At 40.2% G+C, this 18,819-nt stretch overlaps 1 protein-coding gene across 1 annotated transcript in view; it reads right to left on the minus strand.

Annotated features, from left to right (window-relative positions):
- DCHS2 (dachsous cadherin-related 2) overlaps positions 1-18,819 on the minus strand; it is a 208,030-nt gene that overhangs the window by 91,914 nt on the left and 97,297 nt on the right. Inside the window, exon 2 of the mRNA XM_036311800.1 lies at positions 5,244-5,435. Within this exon, the coding sequence (XP_036167693.1) occupies positions 5,244-5,435 (192 nt within the window). The remainder of the gene's footprint in view (positions 1-5,243; positions 5,436-18,819) is intronic.

An 18,819-nucleotide genomic window follows, 5' to 3' on the forward strand; every position in this document is an offset into this window, starting at 1 on the left:
CATAGAAACTGGTAAACTGAGAAAAGGCAGGCCTTTCCATAGAGTAAGTCTGCAGAGTATGTTCAATATAAAAACAGAAAGAAGTAAGAAAGGAGGTTTAAATTAAATATCTGGGTTGATTTTTTTTTTTATTCCTCTGCCAATAATCCTAATTAGTACACTGCTTTTTTTTTATCAGTAAAAAATTTTCTGGCATCAAATGATCTTATTTCTATTAAGATAATTTCTAGGTACATTTTTACAAAGTCATCTGAAACCAACTAATTAGAAACAGATGTTTGACTACTATAGCATTAGAATTAAACTGGCTATTCAATCCTAGGATGGCCTTTTATAATTGTCTTAAAATCTACTGAGAATATATTTCTGAAGCTTTGGGTAAATATTTGTGTGTGCATATGTTTAGTTTTAAACCATTACAGAGACTTGAATTAACCTAAACTCCTCTGTTTACTCCTATTTTTGTTTACTACATGATGTCTTACATAGACTCAAGGCCTCCTGCAATCACATAGTCAGGGGGTGATAAAATCTAACCACATAGATCATAGTAATTTTACTGAATATAGTAATAGTTCACAGTAATTTTACTGAATACTTTCATGTTAGTTTATACATGTTTACTTGTAATAAATATATTCAGACTCATTTTTCCTCATTGACTTATATCTTAAGTAGGCGGATTCTCTCACTAATTTCAAAAGAGAAGGATTAGACCAGAAAGGTGTTAGCGGTACCTATCTACATAAGGGAATAGTCAGTAACAAAGAAAGTCTCCAAAATAGACTTAGTGAGAAGAAAAGTGTAAAACTGTGTTAGCAGGCTATCTTTGCTGCAATGTCATGGAAATTAGACAAGCTGTTTCTAAAATGTACATGCCAGTGTACATGGTCAGGAATAGCCCAGGAAATCTTGGAAATGAAGAACAAAGCTAAAAGAATACATGAATCATGACCTATTATAAAGATAAAAAAAATTAAAAGAGTATGGCGCTAGTACAAAGTTAGACAAGTAAGTAAAATATAGGGTGTCCAGAAATAGACACACACATACACAGTCAAATGATTCATGACAAAAGTGATACTTCAGTACAGTGAGGAAAGAATGATCATTTTAGCAAAGGACGCTGGGTCAACTGAATACCCATACTGGAAAAAATAAACCTTCCTCCCACTATATTGAAAAAAATAAATGTAAAAGGTAAAACAATAATGTTTCTGAAAGAAAACATAAGAGAATACTCTTCTGTGCCTAGGATAAGCAAATATTTCTTTAAAGGACAGTTGTAAAGGGAAAGAGTACTAATTGTAAAGGGAAACATATAGATAAGCTGAGCTTTATTAGAATTAAAAGCTTCTGTTCCTCAAAAGACACCAATAAGGGAGTGAAAGGCAAGCCACAGAATGGGAGAAGATATATGCAACAAATATATCCAAGAAAGAACTTGAATGCCAAAAATATAAAGAATTAATAAAAAACAATAAGAAAAGAAGCCAACAGTACAATAGAAAATGGGTAAAGAATTGAATAGACACTTCACAAAACAAGTTAAACAAATATCCAGTAACATTTGAAAATGTACTCAATTCATCATTCTTCAAGGTAGTGCAAAGTCCCCAATGTGCTATACCACTACATAGGTAACTGCATTGCTATAATTAAAAAGAGATTAAATAACAAATGGCCCTAGCTGATTTGGTTCAGTGGCTAGAGTCTTGGCCTGCTGACTAAGGATCCTAGGTTTAATTCTGGTCAAGGGCGCATGCCCGGGTTGCAGGCTCAATCCCCAGTAGGGGGTGTGTGGGAGGCAGCCGATCAATGATTCTCTCATCATTGATGTTTCTCTTTCTCAATCTCCCTTCCTCTCTGAAATCAATAAAAATATTTCAAACACACACACCACACACACACAAACAAACAAACATCTAAATGCACAGCATTTTAAAAACCACAAATGTTTTAGACAACGTGGAGCAAATGAAATTCTCATACTTTACTGGTGGGAGTATAAATGGTACAAATCATTTTGAAAAGTTGTTAGGCTTTCTTATGGTATAACAATTCCATGCCTAAATATAAACTTGCTATAAATTCTAATGTTTGTTCATCAAATTACATGTATGAGATAGTTCATGAAGCACTATTTGTAACAAAAAATGGTTATGTTCAATTATAGAATAGACTAGAGGCCCAGTGCACAAAAATTTGTGCACTCAGGGGGGAGGGGGGTCCCTCAGTCCAGCCTGTGCCCTCTCACAGTCTGGGACCCCTCAGGAGATAACGACCTGCTGGCTTAGGCCTGCTCCCGGGTGGCAGAGGGCAGGCCCAATCCCCAGGTGCAGCCCCTGGTTGGGCTCAGAGCAGGGCCAATTAGGGAGTTGGGGTGCCACCCCCTGTCATGCACAGAGCAGGGCGGATCGGGAGGTTGCGATGCCACCTCAGTCACGCTCAGGGTAGGGCCGATGGGGGGGTTGGGGCACCGCCGCCTGCCACACTCAAGGCAGGGTCGATGGGGAGGTTGCGGCGTCACCCCGTCACGCACAGAGCAGGGCCCATCAGGGGGGTTGGGGCTCCGTACTCTGTCACGCATAGAGGAGGGCCCATCAGGGGGTTGGGGAGCTCCCCCTTGTCATGCACAGAGCAGGGCGGATCAGGGGGTTGGGGTGCTGCCACTGTCACACTCAGGGCAGGGCCGATGGGGAGGTTATGGCTCTACCCCATCACACACAGAGCAGGGAGCATGGAGGGGGGGTTGGGGCGCCGCCCTCTATCACCCACAGAGCAGGGCCGATCAGGGGGTTGGGGCGCCGCTACTCTCACACTCAGGGCAGGGCCTATGGGGAGGTTATGGCTCTACCCCGTCACACACAGAGCAGGGCCCATGGGGGCGGGGGGGTTGGGGCTCCGCACCCTGTCACACACAGAGCAGGGCCGATCAGGGGGTTGGGGCGCTGCTACTCTCACACTCAGGGCAGGGCCTATGGGGAGGTTATGGCTCTACCCCGTCACACACAGAGCAGGGCCCATGGGGGGGGGGGGGGTTGGGGTGCCGCATCCTGTCACACACAGAGCCGCAGGCTGATCAGGGGGTTGGGGCGCCTTCCCCTGTCACAAACAGAGCAGGGTGGATAGGGAGGTTGTGGCCCCGCCCCCTGTCACACACAGAGCCGCAGGGCGATCAGGGGGTTTGGGCGCTGCCCCTGTCACACTGATCCTGGTGCCAGGAGGCCTCTCAGTTCTGCTGATCCCGGTGCTGGGAGGCATATTACCCTTTTACTATATAGGATATAGGCCTGGTGCACAGGTGGGGTCAGGCTGGTTTGCCCTGAAGGGTGTCCTGGATCAGGGTGGGGGTCCCCACTGGGGTGCCTGGCCAGCCTGGGTGAGGGGATGATGGCTGTTTGCAGCTGGTCACACACCCTTCAGGGTGGGGGTCCCCACTGGGGTGCCTGGCCAGTCTGGGTGAGGGGCTGAGGGCTGTTTTCAGGCTGGCGGGTGACTGAAGCTCCCAACTGCTCCTTTTTTTCTTTTTCTTTTTTATTCCGGGCCAGCTTTAGCTCTGGCTCCAGCTCTGAGGCCTCTGTTGCTGAAAGCAGGTATCTGGTTTGTTTGGGTTCTATAATCGAAACACTGTATCAACTCCAGCTCTGAGATCCCAGCGGGCTGAAAGCAGGTTTCTGGGGTTTTGTTTAGCTTCTATATTTGTAACAATGTTTCAAACTGTAAGCTCAGAGGCCGGCAAGGCAAGCGGGGAAGGTTGGTTTCCTCTGTCACTGAAGCAAGCAAGCCTCATGTTAGCTTCAAGCTGCCTGGCTGCCGGCCGCCATCTTGGCTGGCAGTTAATTTGCATATCTCACTGATTAGCCAATGGGAAGGGTAGTGCACGTACGCTAATTACCATGTTTCTCTTTTATTAGATAGGATAAATATTATTGTGAATTCACAGAAAAGAATACTATAATTCAATGAGGATGGATGAACTATTGCTGCACACAATAGCATGAATGATTTTTACAAATGATGTTGTGCAAAAGCAACAAAAACACATACTGTATGAATCCATTCAGTGAAAAGTTTAAAAATAGGCAAATAATGTTTGGTATTAGAAGTCAATAATGATTATTCTTAAAGGGTACGAGGATGGAAGGGATAGTTACAGCAAGAAGTCAAGAGTGGGGCTTCCAGGGCACTGGTAATGTTTCTTCATCTGCTTCCATGCCCATTGTCATTTTGCAAAAATCCTATAAGATGTACTTATAATTTATACACTCTTCTGTATTTTTAAAAAATGTCAATTTAAAAGTTAAAAAAAAGACATATGAGCCAATTTGAAGGTTCCTTCACTAATGGGTCAATATGGACATCAGAAAGGATAAGGTTGGTAATGTATGAAACAGATCAAATATATTAAAATCCAAGACTTCATAATAAAACTAGAAAAAACATCATTAGTATTCCTTGGAGATGGCAAATGCACCAACTCAATATTCTAAAAGCTGATAAAGAGAAATAACCAAGTATAATTTGCCTTTACTGTATAAATTATATTGCAGGGTAATCAACTAGTTAATGAGAGTACTTTATTTTTAGTTGAAGATTCCAGAAAATAAATGCAAAAGAGTAAGAGAATTCAAAAATCACCATGTCATTACCCGTAATGAAATAATGATGTGTGTCTGCTGATGCAATAAAAAGCTCACAGCATCACCTCTGGCTCTAAATGACAGTTATAGGAAATATCATAAAAGAACATTGTAAATGAATCCCAGGGATGGAATCAGCCACGTTCAGAATGTAGAAAATTTAAAGGGCAAATGACCTGATTTCTTCCAAAAAATAAATATCCTAAGAGAAAAGGTAAGGGGGTGGGGAGCTAACATAGATTGAAATTTAAGGAAGACAGTGATGAAATCAATTTGTGAGCTTATTTGAATCTTGATCCCAGTAATCTTAAAATACATTTTTGGATACCCCCAAAATTTTTAATGGAATACATATGAGATATTAATTAATTAATGTTAATTTGTTACAGTTATGTTTTTTTTAAAATCCTTACCTGTTAGAGATATTATTTATGGATGAAATAACAGAATGTCTGGTGTTTGATTCGAAATTCTCCAGCAAAAGGAAAGAAGTAGTGATTTATGAAACAGTATTGGCCATTGACAATCCTTAGTACTCCGTAATGTATACATAGTGGTTCACTTTTGAGTCTGTTTAAAATTTCATACACAAAGACTTACCCCATCTCTTGCTTTCACCAAGAGATCATAGGTGGCTGGGTCCCTTTCTCTGTCAATATCTTGAGAAACACAGATCTGCCCATCATGTGGGTCAATCTGGAAGGCTCGAGGTGCTTCGTAGCTTTGGAATCCGTCATAAAGAGAATATTCGACCAAGCCATAGAGTCCTGCATCCGCATCAGACGCTTTTACCTATGAGACAGGAGTTGACCAGTGAGGAAATAGAAATGCGAGCATCACTTTTCAGTTGGTCATGAATTACTATCATGATTTGCACAACCGAGTAACCCCCACAGCTATTCACCGAGTGTAGGCTTTAGTTTTACGTTCTCTTCTCTTACCTTCTGTGACAACTCTCCCCACTCTCCTCCTCCCTTTGTGATTTCTCCTTTTCAGTCTCCTCTGCCCACTCCTATACTTTCATGGGGTCTCTGAAAGTTTGAGCTCCTTGGGGCTCAGTCCTTGGTCTTTTTGCCTCCTTATTCTTCTCACTACATCTAACTGATCTTACCCAATCTCGAGATTTTAAAAACATCTACATACTAACAACTTGATTTCGGGGCTACTGTGTAGTCTAGCCGAGTGGCTCTCAATCAGGGACAAGTTTGTCTCATGAGGACATTTGGCAATGTCGGAGACATTTTTGATTGTCACATCTGGAGAGAGGATGTTGCTGGCATCCAGTGGTTGAAGCTAGACATATTGCTAAACATCTTACAATGCACAAGACAGACCCCACAACAAACAATTCTCTGGCCCAAATATAAATAATTCCTAGGTTGAGAACCCCTGCACCTGATGAAACTCTTAACAATTGGCAATATTACTTTTCTCTTTAATTGTCTTTAATTTTTTTCCACTAATGACACAGTCTTTTAAATTTATCTTCACTCTCATCTATCATATTCTTTGGCAAAATTTCATCCTGTACAACTAGCTAACATGTTTGTGAGTTATTCTTCTCATCAGATGGGCTGAACCAGGAAACCCACAAACTTCCCCACTACAAAGGACTAAATTCCAAGTACATTTGGTCTGTTCCATTCTGGCAGCTGTTAATGATTTAGTAGCCTCCAGTTCCCAAAGACACCAAATATATCTTTTAAAACCATATGGTATTCTCAATAACTTTGGCTTGATTGGAAGATAATAAGTACAATGAACTTTCAAATTCTAAAACTCATTCTCAGCCTTTAATAGCACATATTAACAAGTAATTTAGCTCACATAAAACAAGTTTCCTTATTTCCACTTTTTTCTCATCTGGACTTTTGGCAAAGCAAAATATAAGGAGTCAAAAGTGGGACAAGAGTACTGATGTCAATTTATGTTAGTAGTTCAGATTCTGAGTTTCTGAAATAAGAATCATAAAATAAGAATGTATTCCTCCCTGTTTTTACTCAACTTCCTCAAAATACTGACCTAATATTTCAGAACAACATAGTCCACCTACTAATATTTGGTCTTAACCACCTATAATTAACTTGGCATCATTAAGGTCTATATTTCCCAATAGCCATTGAGAGACACATAAAATGTAGGCGATTTAAGTAAAATAGAAATGGCTTTGCCAAATCTTCAAGAGGAAATCTTGTTTAGTAGATAAGCTCAGTGGGTCCTTTCTTCTGAGCTAGTTGCTTAAATCAAAGAATCAGAGAAGCTTCTGATCAGCACCTATTATCATAATCTTCTGGTGCTAAAAGAGGTATCTAGAACTCCGGAGGTTTTACCCCTGAATCTACTCAAAGAGCCACATTCCAGCACTCTCAGTGCCATCCCACGTTCCTTATTTCAATCTCAGTCTACCTTGATGATTTAATTTTAAAATTATACTGACTCAGAGATGTTCTCCCTTAGCCTGATCTTTCACAAATTTAATGGAGATGTTATAAAAATGCAAAATATCTCCCTGATTCCATCATTAGCTTCCTAAATTTAAAGGATCTTTATAATTTCCTTGAGTGTTAAATAAAAGATATTCCTTTTACATCTGGGTAAGGATTCCTCCATATGAATGTGTCATGGAGACAGGAGACAGATTGAGAACACTGGCTCTCGAAAGCATGTTTGCATGTTCCACCAGTGGAATAATTATATTTGCATTTCCCTCATCAGAATACCCCTGTCCCCATTTAGGAAGGTCTTCTCTGCAACAACTGGGCAGCTCTGTTGGAGGTCGCTTGCCCAGCAATTACATCAGCACCCAACCCCAAAAGCCAACCCAAAGTCATAGGGTGACATAGTGTCAATCACATCATTTAATTCAGTGATGTTTATAGAAAAGCCTCAGTGCTCCCCCACACAAAAAAAAAGTCCTAGAGAAAAGTGGCTGCACTTTAGACTAAATTTCAAATTAAGTAGCTCACTTTATTTTTTTTCTTATTATAATTTCCAAAATTATATGCTATATCCATGAGCATATAACAGTTTGTTTGAAGAAACAGCTATTGATTCAACACACTCACACATAGGACTTCAAACAAAAGGAAGAAAAAAAGAAAAAGAAATCACAAAATAACTTTTACATTTGAAGCACTTGGCCAAGCACTGATCTTACAGTTAAAACAGGATTAAAATATTCCAGTGAAAAGTTGGAGTCAGCATTGGGACCACGACGAATGGGCTACACATGCAATATGCCACTCTCTGAACACAATTTTGGCAACTTCACCAACAACGTATGTCTGACCAAGACTAATCATCAAGGCTGAGTTCTTATTTTTTATACAATTCAGCAGCTCCTAACACAGTTAATGATCTCCTTCTTATTGAAAAACCTATTCATCAGACACAATACTCTAACTCTCTTTCTCTTCCTATACCTAAATTTCCTTTACTGGCTGAGTTCTCTTCCTGGCCTCTGAACACAGTAGCCCCCTAGAGCTCAGTCTTTGGACCACTTCTCTTTTCAATCCACACACATGTAGTGGGCATTGCTCACCATGGACAACTCTAACAAATTGACTTGCATCTTGTCTTAACCATCAGAGCATTCCTTCTGTAGCTCAGGAGAGCACCCTTCATCCTTGTCTGCTTGCAATATCCTATAAGGCTTGTGCTCTTGCTGCATTTGTGTGGGCTCCATATTTTCCTTATTCTCTTCCAATTCTTGCTGGATTGTAGAGTCAAGTTTATGATTCAGAAATGAAAACTAAACAAGAACAACAATAAAAGAACAATATATTTCATAATACCCACCAAATACTCATTGAGGACTAACTTTTTATTCCTGAAACGTAAACCTATTAACCAAGCTATACCATCGTAAGATAAAATACAAAATGCTAAAACCAGCAAAAGAAAAAAAATTACATTAAGGCATGTGAAACTATTCAATGGTTGGAAACAAAACTTTGTTTCATTTACACCTTTTAAAATGTATTTTCAGAGAAACTCATAGAGCTGTTAAATGAATAAACTAATTATATACCCTCAAATTATAGTAAAAAGTTACTGTTCTAATAACATATTTGTATAGCCTTAGCTAAAGAATGGGATTAAGAAACAACTAATCCTACTACTTATTGCTCCACCCTCCTCCCAAAAAGCAACCAAAGGAAATTTTGTGAAAGGGGACCAATGGGTGGGAGTAAGGGATAACTTGTCCTGCGCAGTATTACAAAGTAAACAATTTAAAAAGTCTGATCTAAAAATAGAATTGGCAGACAGATCAATTGAACACGAAAACAAGACCTGAAACAGATGCTGGCAAATCTAATTTTTTTTTATATTACAAAGGAAACATCATAAACCCCTGAGAAGTGTGGGTTTCATCCACATAAGTTGCTAGGGAAAGATGGCAAAGAACATGGGGGGGAAATCAAGTTTGATATTATCCTCACACCAAAATAAGATCTACACAGATATGTTAAATATAACTAATGAAATCATGTAACACACAAAGAATATATATAGCAATATTTGGCTGATTCTTACATTGGGAAGGAATTACAAAACTAAAACAGATGGACAAAAATCACACAAAAATATCAATACAATGAGTATATCATAATGTAAAACTCCACTAAATACACAAAAATACTTAAAGGAAAATTAGATATGTTATCTGCAACAAATATATTAAAAAGTCAATGTCCTTAATATAAAAGTAGTCCTTTAAAAATAAAAGTATTGATTTCCTAATTAAAAAAATGGGTAAATGACCAAATGAGATGAACAAATAATTCATAGAAGAATAAATGTATTTAACCATTTAATTAACAGTGTTTTGGGAACTATTAAAGTAATAGCAAATTGGAAACCATAAAAATAATATATTAAGTGATGGCAAGGATAAAATAAATATGTACTCATATTTTTTTCTTTTTTTTAATTGTTAACAGTATTACAGATGTCTCCCATTTTCCCCCTCTCCACCCAGGCCTTATCCATACTGCCCCACAGGTCTTCAACACTCTATTGTTCATGTCCATTGGCTATGCATGTAAGTATATCATTTTTAAAAGCCTATCTGGAAAGTAACTTTGCTTTTACCATATACATATGGTAAACATTCTCCCAAACCTAAAAATATTCCATCTCTTTTACCTAATTTGCCGGGAGCCGGTCCATGCTTGCTGTTTCAAGGGACCTGGCATATATGGCATACTGTTCTTAATATGTTTGCTCACCTTCTTGGCACTATGTGTTTTAACCAAGGTCTCTGAGAAAGGTTGTTTCCCCAGGTAGGGATTTTCCCCTGAAGTTAGGGAGGGAATAAAACCCCTCAACTAAGTGCCAGGCGGGTAATTAATCACTTTAACTATGAACAATCATGCTTAAGCTACATAATCTTTACTCCCTGGAATGGAGATAAGAAATGCCCTAACCTTTGTAATAGAGATTGATAGGATTGAATCAACTGGTATAAATACAGATGTAATAAGACAGCAAGACTCAGAACTTAGAATACGGAACCGAGAGAGACGGAACCTAGGCACAGAACCTACACAGAACGTTCTCTAGAGACAGAAGAACTTCGCTGGAGAGAACATGGCAAAAGTTCCTGGACAGAAACTGGCCTCAGAACCTAGAGACAGAACCTAGCGAGAGAACATGGCAAAAGATCCTGGACTGAACCTGACTACAGAAATGGGCAAGAGAACCTGACTAGAACCTGGTGACTGAACCTGGCTGGAGAACCTGGACAGAACCTGGCTGGAGAACCTAGCAAGAGAACATGGACACAGAACCTGGCTGGAGATCTGAAGCAGAACCTCTCTGGAGATCCAGACCAGAACTTGGCTGGAGATCCTGGCTGGAGATCCTGGCTAGGCTGCTGATCAACTGAACACTGTCTCCGTGTCATTCCTTCTTCGCCGACTCCGTCTACGCCTTTGGGGACCCCTGGACCCACTGGGGTTGGACCCCGGCACTAATTAATATATTTCTTGGAGTGTCTGTAGACAGATATTTGTATGCAATATATACATAGTGTAGAATTATTTATTCAAGAACCCAAATGTCCAACAATAAAAGTTGTTAAATGAATTATAATTCATCCATAAGATAGAATTATGTAGCCATGATGCAATAACTCTTTTATGAAGATCCTTTTACCTTATATTTAAACACACAAAAACACACACTCAAACAGAACTAGAATCCAAAACCCTCCAATGTACCTAACAAAGAAGTTAAAGTTGGAGGAACAGAGTCAACCACCCACACAGCCCATGAAGTGTTCATCCAGAGCTCTTCACCCATGACGCTGTGTTAGGTCAAATCTTCCTTAAAGGTAAGATACTGATCTTAAAGAATAATTAACTAATACTTATGGTATATAAATTAGCTTGTCAGTCTTTGATCCACTGAACTTAAAAATCATGTTTCACTGATTTATTAACTAACTTCAGTGATCTGAATTAGGCTGTTGATGCTCATAATAATCTTATGTCAAGAGAATAGACAAAAATTCTGGGAGCAATTTTAAGTAAACTAGTTGATTCAACACTAACATTCAGAAATCAACTCACCTTAATATGGTAAGTAATAATTCCTACACATGCACGCGCGCACACACACACACACACACACACACACACACACACTAGCCTAAAATATAGCCACATTATCTTTTACTTCCAGATACAACTGAAAAACAATTATGACTTCATTTCACAAATTCTAACTGCATGAGTTGCAAGGCCTCTTTTTAATTGTTTCTTATTTACATTAACAGATATATAAATTACAACATAGGAATATAGTTAATAATCTACACTAATAAAAGAGAAACATGCAAATTGGTGTCACTCTGCTACGCCCACCAGCCAATCAGTATGAGTATGCAAATTAACCCAACAAAGATGGCAGTTAATTTGCATATGCAGGCGCGGAGCAAAGACTGAAGGCTCCACCAAGCGAAGACTGAAGACTACTGAAGACTGAAGATGACTGAAGATTGAAGAGGCTTGGCTGCTCCTCTGTGGCCAGAGCGGAGCAGCCTCCAAGCTTGGCTTCTCCGCTGCGGCCTGAGCGAAGGCCTGGGTCCCGGGTGCTGGAGGAAAACTGGTGCCGGCAGCCAGGGGAAGGAAGGCCTATTGCATGAATTTCTTCATGCAACGGGCCTCTAGTATTGTAATAACCATGTGTGGGATCAGGTGGGTATTTGAAGCAGTGGGGGAACCATCCTGTAAAGTACATGACTGTCTAACCACTATGCTGTACATCTGAAACTAATAGAGAATACTGTTGAATGTAAACTGTAATTGAAAAATAAAAAAATAAACTTTTTTAAAAGGTGACTTTACATGTTTTGTGGCTCCACCTGTGTATGTGACAGCAGAAGAAAATCAGATATGATTATTCTTGCCAGCACCTGTACACCTGTAGTCCTTCAACATGAAAGACAGGAGATGAAGGTGATGGGCCACATGTTACCCTTGGGACCGCTGAAAGGTAAGGTTTATTTCCTTTTGACCAGTTTCCTAACTCAAGAGAGAATACTATTGTGTAGAGTTACATAAATGTTGTTATTTGCAGAGAAAATAAAAATCTGCAGAATATACCCCGAACTCCTAACAGGTGTTCTCTCTCGGGATGCAGTCATGGAAAACTTGACTTTTTAAATATGTTATTGGAAATAGTGTTTTCTATTGAGCCTGATTATCTATCTATCTATCTATCTCTTCTCTATTATGTGATCTTAAGAGCTACCTTCTCTCTATTCCACCCACAAAGGACACCTTGAAAGCCCACAGATTCAAGAAAGGGGAGCTGGTTGTTGAATTTTTTAAAGGATTAATTTTAAGTGTCACAGTCTCCTTTGTGAATGAATACCATAAATTAGAACCATGTGACTTTTATTTTTTAGTTGTACTTCTCTAGTACATGTTTTGTAAAACAAAGAGCTACCTTGAATTTATGCCTAGAGATCTTCCCAGTGGAATGGTGTGCTCTCAGATATAAACACAAACAGTCACACTCTAAAGTCAAGTGGGGGGAGGGGGTGGAAAAATTCTAATGAGAAAACAAATAGTGGGTAGGCCAACTGAGGTTACATCCACAATATAACTTAAAGCTGTAAGTTCCAATACTGACTCTGACTTACGAAAACATAGTTTACTGCTGTTTTCACACCTGCAAAGTCATCATAATCATAGCAGGAAAATGTTAAGGTTTGGAAACTGAGACTCTATTTAGCAGCTTTGCTTTCCTGAGGGGAAAGAGAACAGTGCGTGTAGATCTAGTGGAAGTGTGGGCTGCACTGTTTTGCCTCCCTACCCCCAGTCCAAATACTTTTACAGAACTGTGTATTTATGTGAGCACACCCTTTAGGGGAAATCCTATTATATGTCAGCATCCCCTTTTAGAAAGACCTATTGGAAAACAATTCCCCCAGGCTTTCATTCCAGAAAAGTCAACCTTCTCCTGAGCAGCAGGAATGTCTTAATGCAGACATTAAGGAATCTTGTCCCTCTGGGGAATTGGACCAGCTTGAATGCAAGTGTGTGATCTTGCAGACTCCAATTCCATGGACTAAATTCTTCCCGGCTCCCTCTTACTCTACCACATCACTTTCATCTGCCCCATTTTCCTGAATTTTATTTTCATCTTTCTGAATTTCATGTCATTTTGTTAGCAGTTTTGTTAATCTTTTAATTAAGTAGAATACAAAATACATTTACTTAATACATAACATCCTACAGAAATGGAGTTATCCTATATAATAAAAGGCTAATATGCAAATCTACTGAACTGCGAAACTACTGGTCCCTATGATGCGCACTGACCACCAGGGGGCAGATGCTCAATGCAGGAGCTGCCCCTGGTGGTTAGTGCGCTCCCACAGAGGGAGCTCTGCTCAGCCAGAAGCCTTGAGCCAGGCTCACCTCTGGCGAGAGCAGTGGTGGCAGGAGCCTCTCCTGCCTCCGTGGCAGTCGGACATCCCACAGGGCTCCTGGACTGTGAGAGGGCACAGGCCAGGCTGAGGGACCCCCCCCCAGTGCATGGATCTTGTGCACCAGGCCTCTAGTAAATTATAACAGCTGTATGAATAATAAATGACCAGGGAATGCAAACTTAAGAGGTATTTTTGGGCCAGGAGAGGCCAAAGATCACTCAAAACATGCAACTAAAATGAATTAAAAGCAAAGCCTACTTCTTGTGAATTAGATTCTCTGCAGGCTGACTCAAGTCCCACTCACATGGTGTTCAACTCATCACACAATGTTCCAAGTCAACATTTGGGCTTGAAAGCTTTTGTTTGGGGGAAAACAAATTGACCTCACAGTTTAATACTTATACAGGTGAGACAAAGACAGGATGAGGATAGTAAGTGATTAATTAAAAAACAAACAGAGCATTATGCTAAGTGAAATAAGTCAGAGAAAGATAAATATCACATGCTCTCACTCATTTGTGGATTATAATGAACAACATAAACCAATGAACAAAAACAGATGTAGAGACAGAGAAGCATCGATCATATGCTCAAAACTCAGAGGGAAGATAGGGAAGGTTGGGGGTGAGGGTGAGAGATCAACCAAAGGACTTGTATGCATGCATATAAGTATAAGCAATGGATGTGGACAACAGGCAGTGAGGATGAGGGCAGGATTGGGGGGATGAGGGGACATTGGGGGGATAAGGACACATTTGTAATATCTTAATCAATAAACGGGAAAAAATTTAAAAAACAACAACAGTGTCTCCTCACTTAATTAGCTGTTGGATCTCATGAGGGCATATTCACAATGTTTACCACATCCCAATGCCATGAATCCCATCTAAAGGCTGGCTATGACTAAAAGGGATCCCATGGGGGCATGCAATGTTTTTCATTATGGCATATGCCAGTCTAAACTTTCCAGATTCCCAGAAATGTTCTGCCAAGCCAGTATCCCACCATTAACTCTGACTTGAACAGTGGTCTTCTCCATGACCCTGAAGTGTACAAAGCACCTCCTCACCACTCCCAACAGCATGCCCGGGGACTCCCAGATTTAAATACACCATAGTTTGGTGGTATCTCCATAAAGGTGAGTAGAGATGATTAAGCTGTCCTTGTTTGTAGTCCCAGGATGATAGGACTCATAAAAAATAGTTATGATGCATGTGTGGGATAATTTCTTGATCTCAGATATAGCCATGCCCAAGAATTTAAGAATCAATCTAAGTAAGATTTATCATGCACTTAAAAACATGGCTTATACAGATATCCACTCATAACTTTCTTTTGTACTCACAGGTAAAAGTGTTGTGAGGAACAGAAAGGTAGAAGACCCACTCATATTTCTCTCCTGCTACTCCATAATGGTTATTAATGAATGAGCTAGAGTCCCAAAAGAACTTAGGGCCACCAATATCTTCCTCCAATCCAGGCTAATACAGTACAACACATTTCATTTTGAAACGGGGATGTACTTAAGTCAGCACTATTCCACGTACATAGAAGTGAAATGCTGAGATCAGTGCAGCGGTACCACAGCTGGTGACTAAGCACAAGGTTCCTCTCAAAGGCCAGATTTGCTTTGAAATCTGATTTTCTCTCTTTGCACCTAAGTCAGCTTGAGCTGTAACTTACCTTTCCTGTGCCTCAATTTTGTGAAAAGGTAATAATCTCTCTCTGGGCATGCTTTGAGTTGCAAGTAACTGAAACCTGAAACACCTTAAACAGTAAGGGCATTTATTATTACCCTTGTCAAGAAGTTTGAGGGAGAAGCAATTCCAGGACTGATTCATTCAGCAACTCAACAATCATCGAGGCTTTAGGTTTTGCACCTCATTCTCTCCACTGCCTACCACATGCTTGGTGCATCAGTTTGTTTTCTTGGTCTTGGTCCTCACTTTGGACCAAGTTTGCTGTTGATTGCCATACATCACATACATCACTTGCTAATGATAATATCTAGAGATAGAAGGAGAACATGTTTGCCTTGCATCCATATTTTAGAGCAAGAAACCTCCCCCTAGAGGTTTCCACCAATTTCTCCCTCAAGTCTCAGAGTTGCATCGCCCACACAGGCTTAACCAATTATTCATCAAGGCTAGTAGTACTTATACCATTATTATTCATTTAGACCAATTACAGTTCATTCCTAGAGGGAGAACTGGTTTTCTGTCTTCTCTCCCACACAGGGACCATTTCTGTTTTTCACAGTTATGTCCCACTGCCCAGCACAGTGTTTGGTCCAGCACAGTCTGGCATGAACACTTGATAAAGCCCCCTGCTCTAATAGAAATATTTTCTTCTCATTGACCAAGTTCTGTTTGTAAACTCAGAAGTTTACCAAATTTAAATGATGAGTTAAAACATTTCCAAATGCAAGCATGTTTTCTTTCCAATGTAGAGTAGCTATTGGACTATTATAGAAAGCAATTCAGGGTTGGGTTTTCTAGGAAAGTACTCAAGTATTCATAGTGAAGACAAGCAGGCAAGTTAAGAAGAAAAGTGGGGAAAAAAAGAATCAAAAGAAAAAGAGGCATTAAGGTAATGAGTTCCTAAGAGAGGAGAGGAAAATGCACATAAGCAGAAAACACTAAGGCTCATTGACTAAACATTTCTTTATGTGTGACTAGTATGCTAACATTTGCAATGTGTTTTCATTTGACTTCAAAATTTAAGGATGCCCTAACTGGTTTCTCTCAGTGGATAGAGCGTCGGCCTGCAGACTGAAGGGACCCAGGTTCGATTCCGGTCAGGGGCATGTACCTGGGTTGCGGGCACATCCCCAGTGGGGGGGTGTGCAGGAGGCAGCTGATTGATGTTTCTCTCTCGTCAATGTTTCTAACTCTCTATCCCTCTCCCTTCCTCTCTGTAAAAAAAAATCAATAGAATATATTTTTAAAAATTAAGGAGAGAACCAAGATGGTGGCATAGGCAAATGCCTGTACTCGCTGCCTCCCACAACCACATCAAAATTACAACTAAAATACAGAATAACTATCATCCAGAACTGCCGGAAAGCTGGCTAAATGGAAGTCCTACAACTAGAGAAGAAGAAAGCACACTGAGACTGGTAGGAGGTGCGGAGGCGAGGAACGGGCTGGTCCTGAACCCATGTGTGCCACTTTTGTAATCAGGAGGGAGATCGCCTCTGCTGAGGCTGCCTGGAGGAGCAAGGGGTCCCAGCCCCACACCAGAACTCTTGCCCAGGGACCCAGAGCTGGGAAAAGAAGTTCCTACGGGCAGTAAGAACTACGGGCTGTAAAAACCAGTGTGGATTGGGGTTGAGTGACACAAAGGCTGCTGGATACCCAGCTGCTTCTCTTAACAAGCTGGCACCACCACTGAACTTACAAGCTCCTGCTTCCTCTGAGCTTCAGTGCCAAGCGAGGCTCTGGGGGACCCAGACACATACGAGGAGAAACTGGACTGTCTGGATTTGGGGCAGGAACTCGGGGGCCACTTTCTTCCAGACCAAGGTGCTCACAGGGATCACTGTTCCCATGCTGGGACCTCCCAGGTCGCAGGACTGACTGGCAGCCATTTCTGTTTACTCCACTGGGCCCTATAGAACACCTACTACACAAGGCCACTCTATCAACTTAAGGAGATTTAGCATCTCTACCCAAAACATAGAAACAAACACAGAGAAGCAGCCAAAATGCAGAGGCAAAGAGACATGTCACAAATGAAAGAAATGAAAGAAGCAAACTACTGGATATAGAGTTCAAAACCACAGTTATAAGGTTACTCAAGAATCTTCAATCAACCTCCAAGGGACTTAGTGAGACTTTCAAGGATCTTAGTGAGAATGCCAAAAAAGAAAAAGAAAAAGGACCAGTCAGAAATTAAGCATACACCAACTGAAATAAAGAATAATATACAGGGATTCAACAGTAGACTAAAGGATCCCGAGAATTAAGTCAATGATTTGAAATATGAGGAAGAAAAAAACACCCAATCAGAAGAGCAAAAAGAAAAAAGAATCCAAAAATATGAAGATAGTATAAGGAGCCTCTGGGACAACTTCAAGAGTACCAACATCCGAATTATGGGGGTCCCAGAAGAAGAGAGAGAGCAAGATATTAAAAACCTATTTGAAGAAATAATGACTAAACTGTCACTTCACCCCTACCTGGTGAAAGAAATAGACTTATAAGTCCAGAAAGTACAGAGAATCCCAAACAAGAGGAACCCAAAGAGGACCACACCAAGACACATCATAATTAAAATGCCAAAGGCTAAAGACAAAGAAAGAATCATAAAAGCAGCAAGAGAAAAGCAGTTAGTTACCTACAATGAAGTGCCAATATGACTGTCAGCTGATTTCTCAACAGAAACCATGCAGGCCAGAAAGGAGTGGCAAGAAATACTCATAGTGATGAACAGCAAGAACCTACAACCAAGATTACTCTACCCAGCAAAGCTATCATTTAGAATTGAAGATCAGATAAAGAGCTTCACAGACAAGAAAAAGCTGAAGGAGTTCATCACCACCAAACCACTATTATATGAAATGCTGAAGGGTATTCTTTAAGAAGAGGAAGAAGAAAAAGGTAAAACAAAGTGGCAACAAATACATATCTATCAATAATTTAATCTAAAAATAAAATGAATAAAAAATCTGATGAACAGAATAAACTGGTGAATGGAATAGAATCAGGGGCATGGAAATGAAACAGACTAACAATTCTCAGAGGGGAAGGGGTGTCAGGGGGTGCAAGAAGAGATTAGACAGAGATCTTATATGCATGTATGCATTACCTATGAACACAGACAATAGGGTGGTGAGGGCCTGGGGCAGGGTGGAAACTGGGTACAGGGGAGCTAGGGAGGAAAAAAGAGGAACATCTGTAATAATGTCAACAATAAAAAAAAATAAAGATTAATTTTTTAAAAAGTTTAAGCACCAATCAGAAAGGATATATGCAACCCTATGTTCATAGCAGCACAATTCACCATAGCTAAGATTTGGAAACAGCCTAAGTGCCCATCAGCAGATGAGTGGATTAAAAAACTGTGGTACATCTACAAGTGGAATACTATGCTGCTGTAAAAAAGAAGGAATTCTTACCATTTGCAACAGCGTGGGTGGAACTGGAGAGCATTATGCTAAGTGAAATAAGCCAGTCAGAGAAAGATAAATATCACATGATCTCACTCATTTGTGGAATATAATGAATAACA

This window comes from Myotis myotis, unplaced genomic scaffold, assembly GCF_014108235.1.
Source record: "Myotis myotis isolate mMyoMyo1 unplaced genomic scaffold, mMyoMyo1.p scaffold_m19_p_6, whole genome shotgun sequence".
NCBI lineage: Eukaryota > Metazoa > Chordata > Mammalia > Chiroptera > Vespertilionidae > Myotis > Myotis myotis.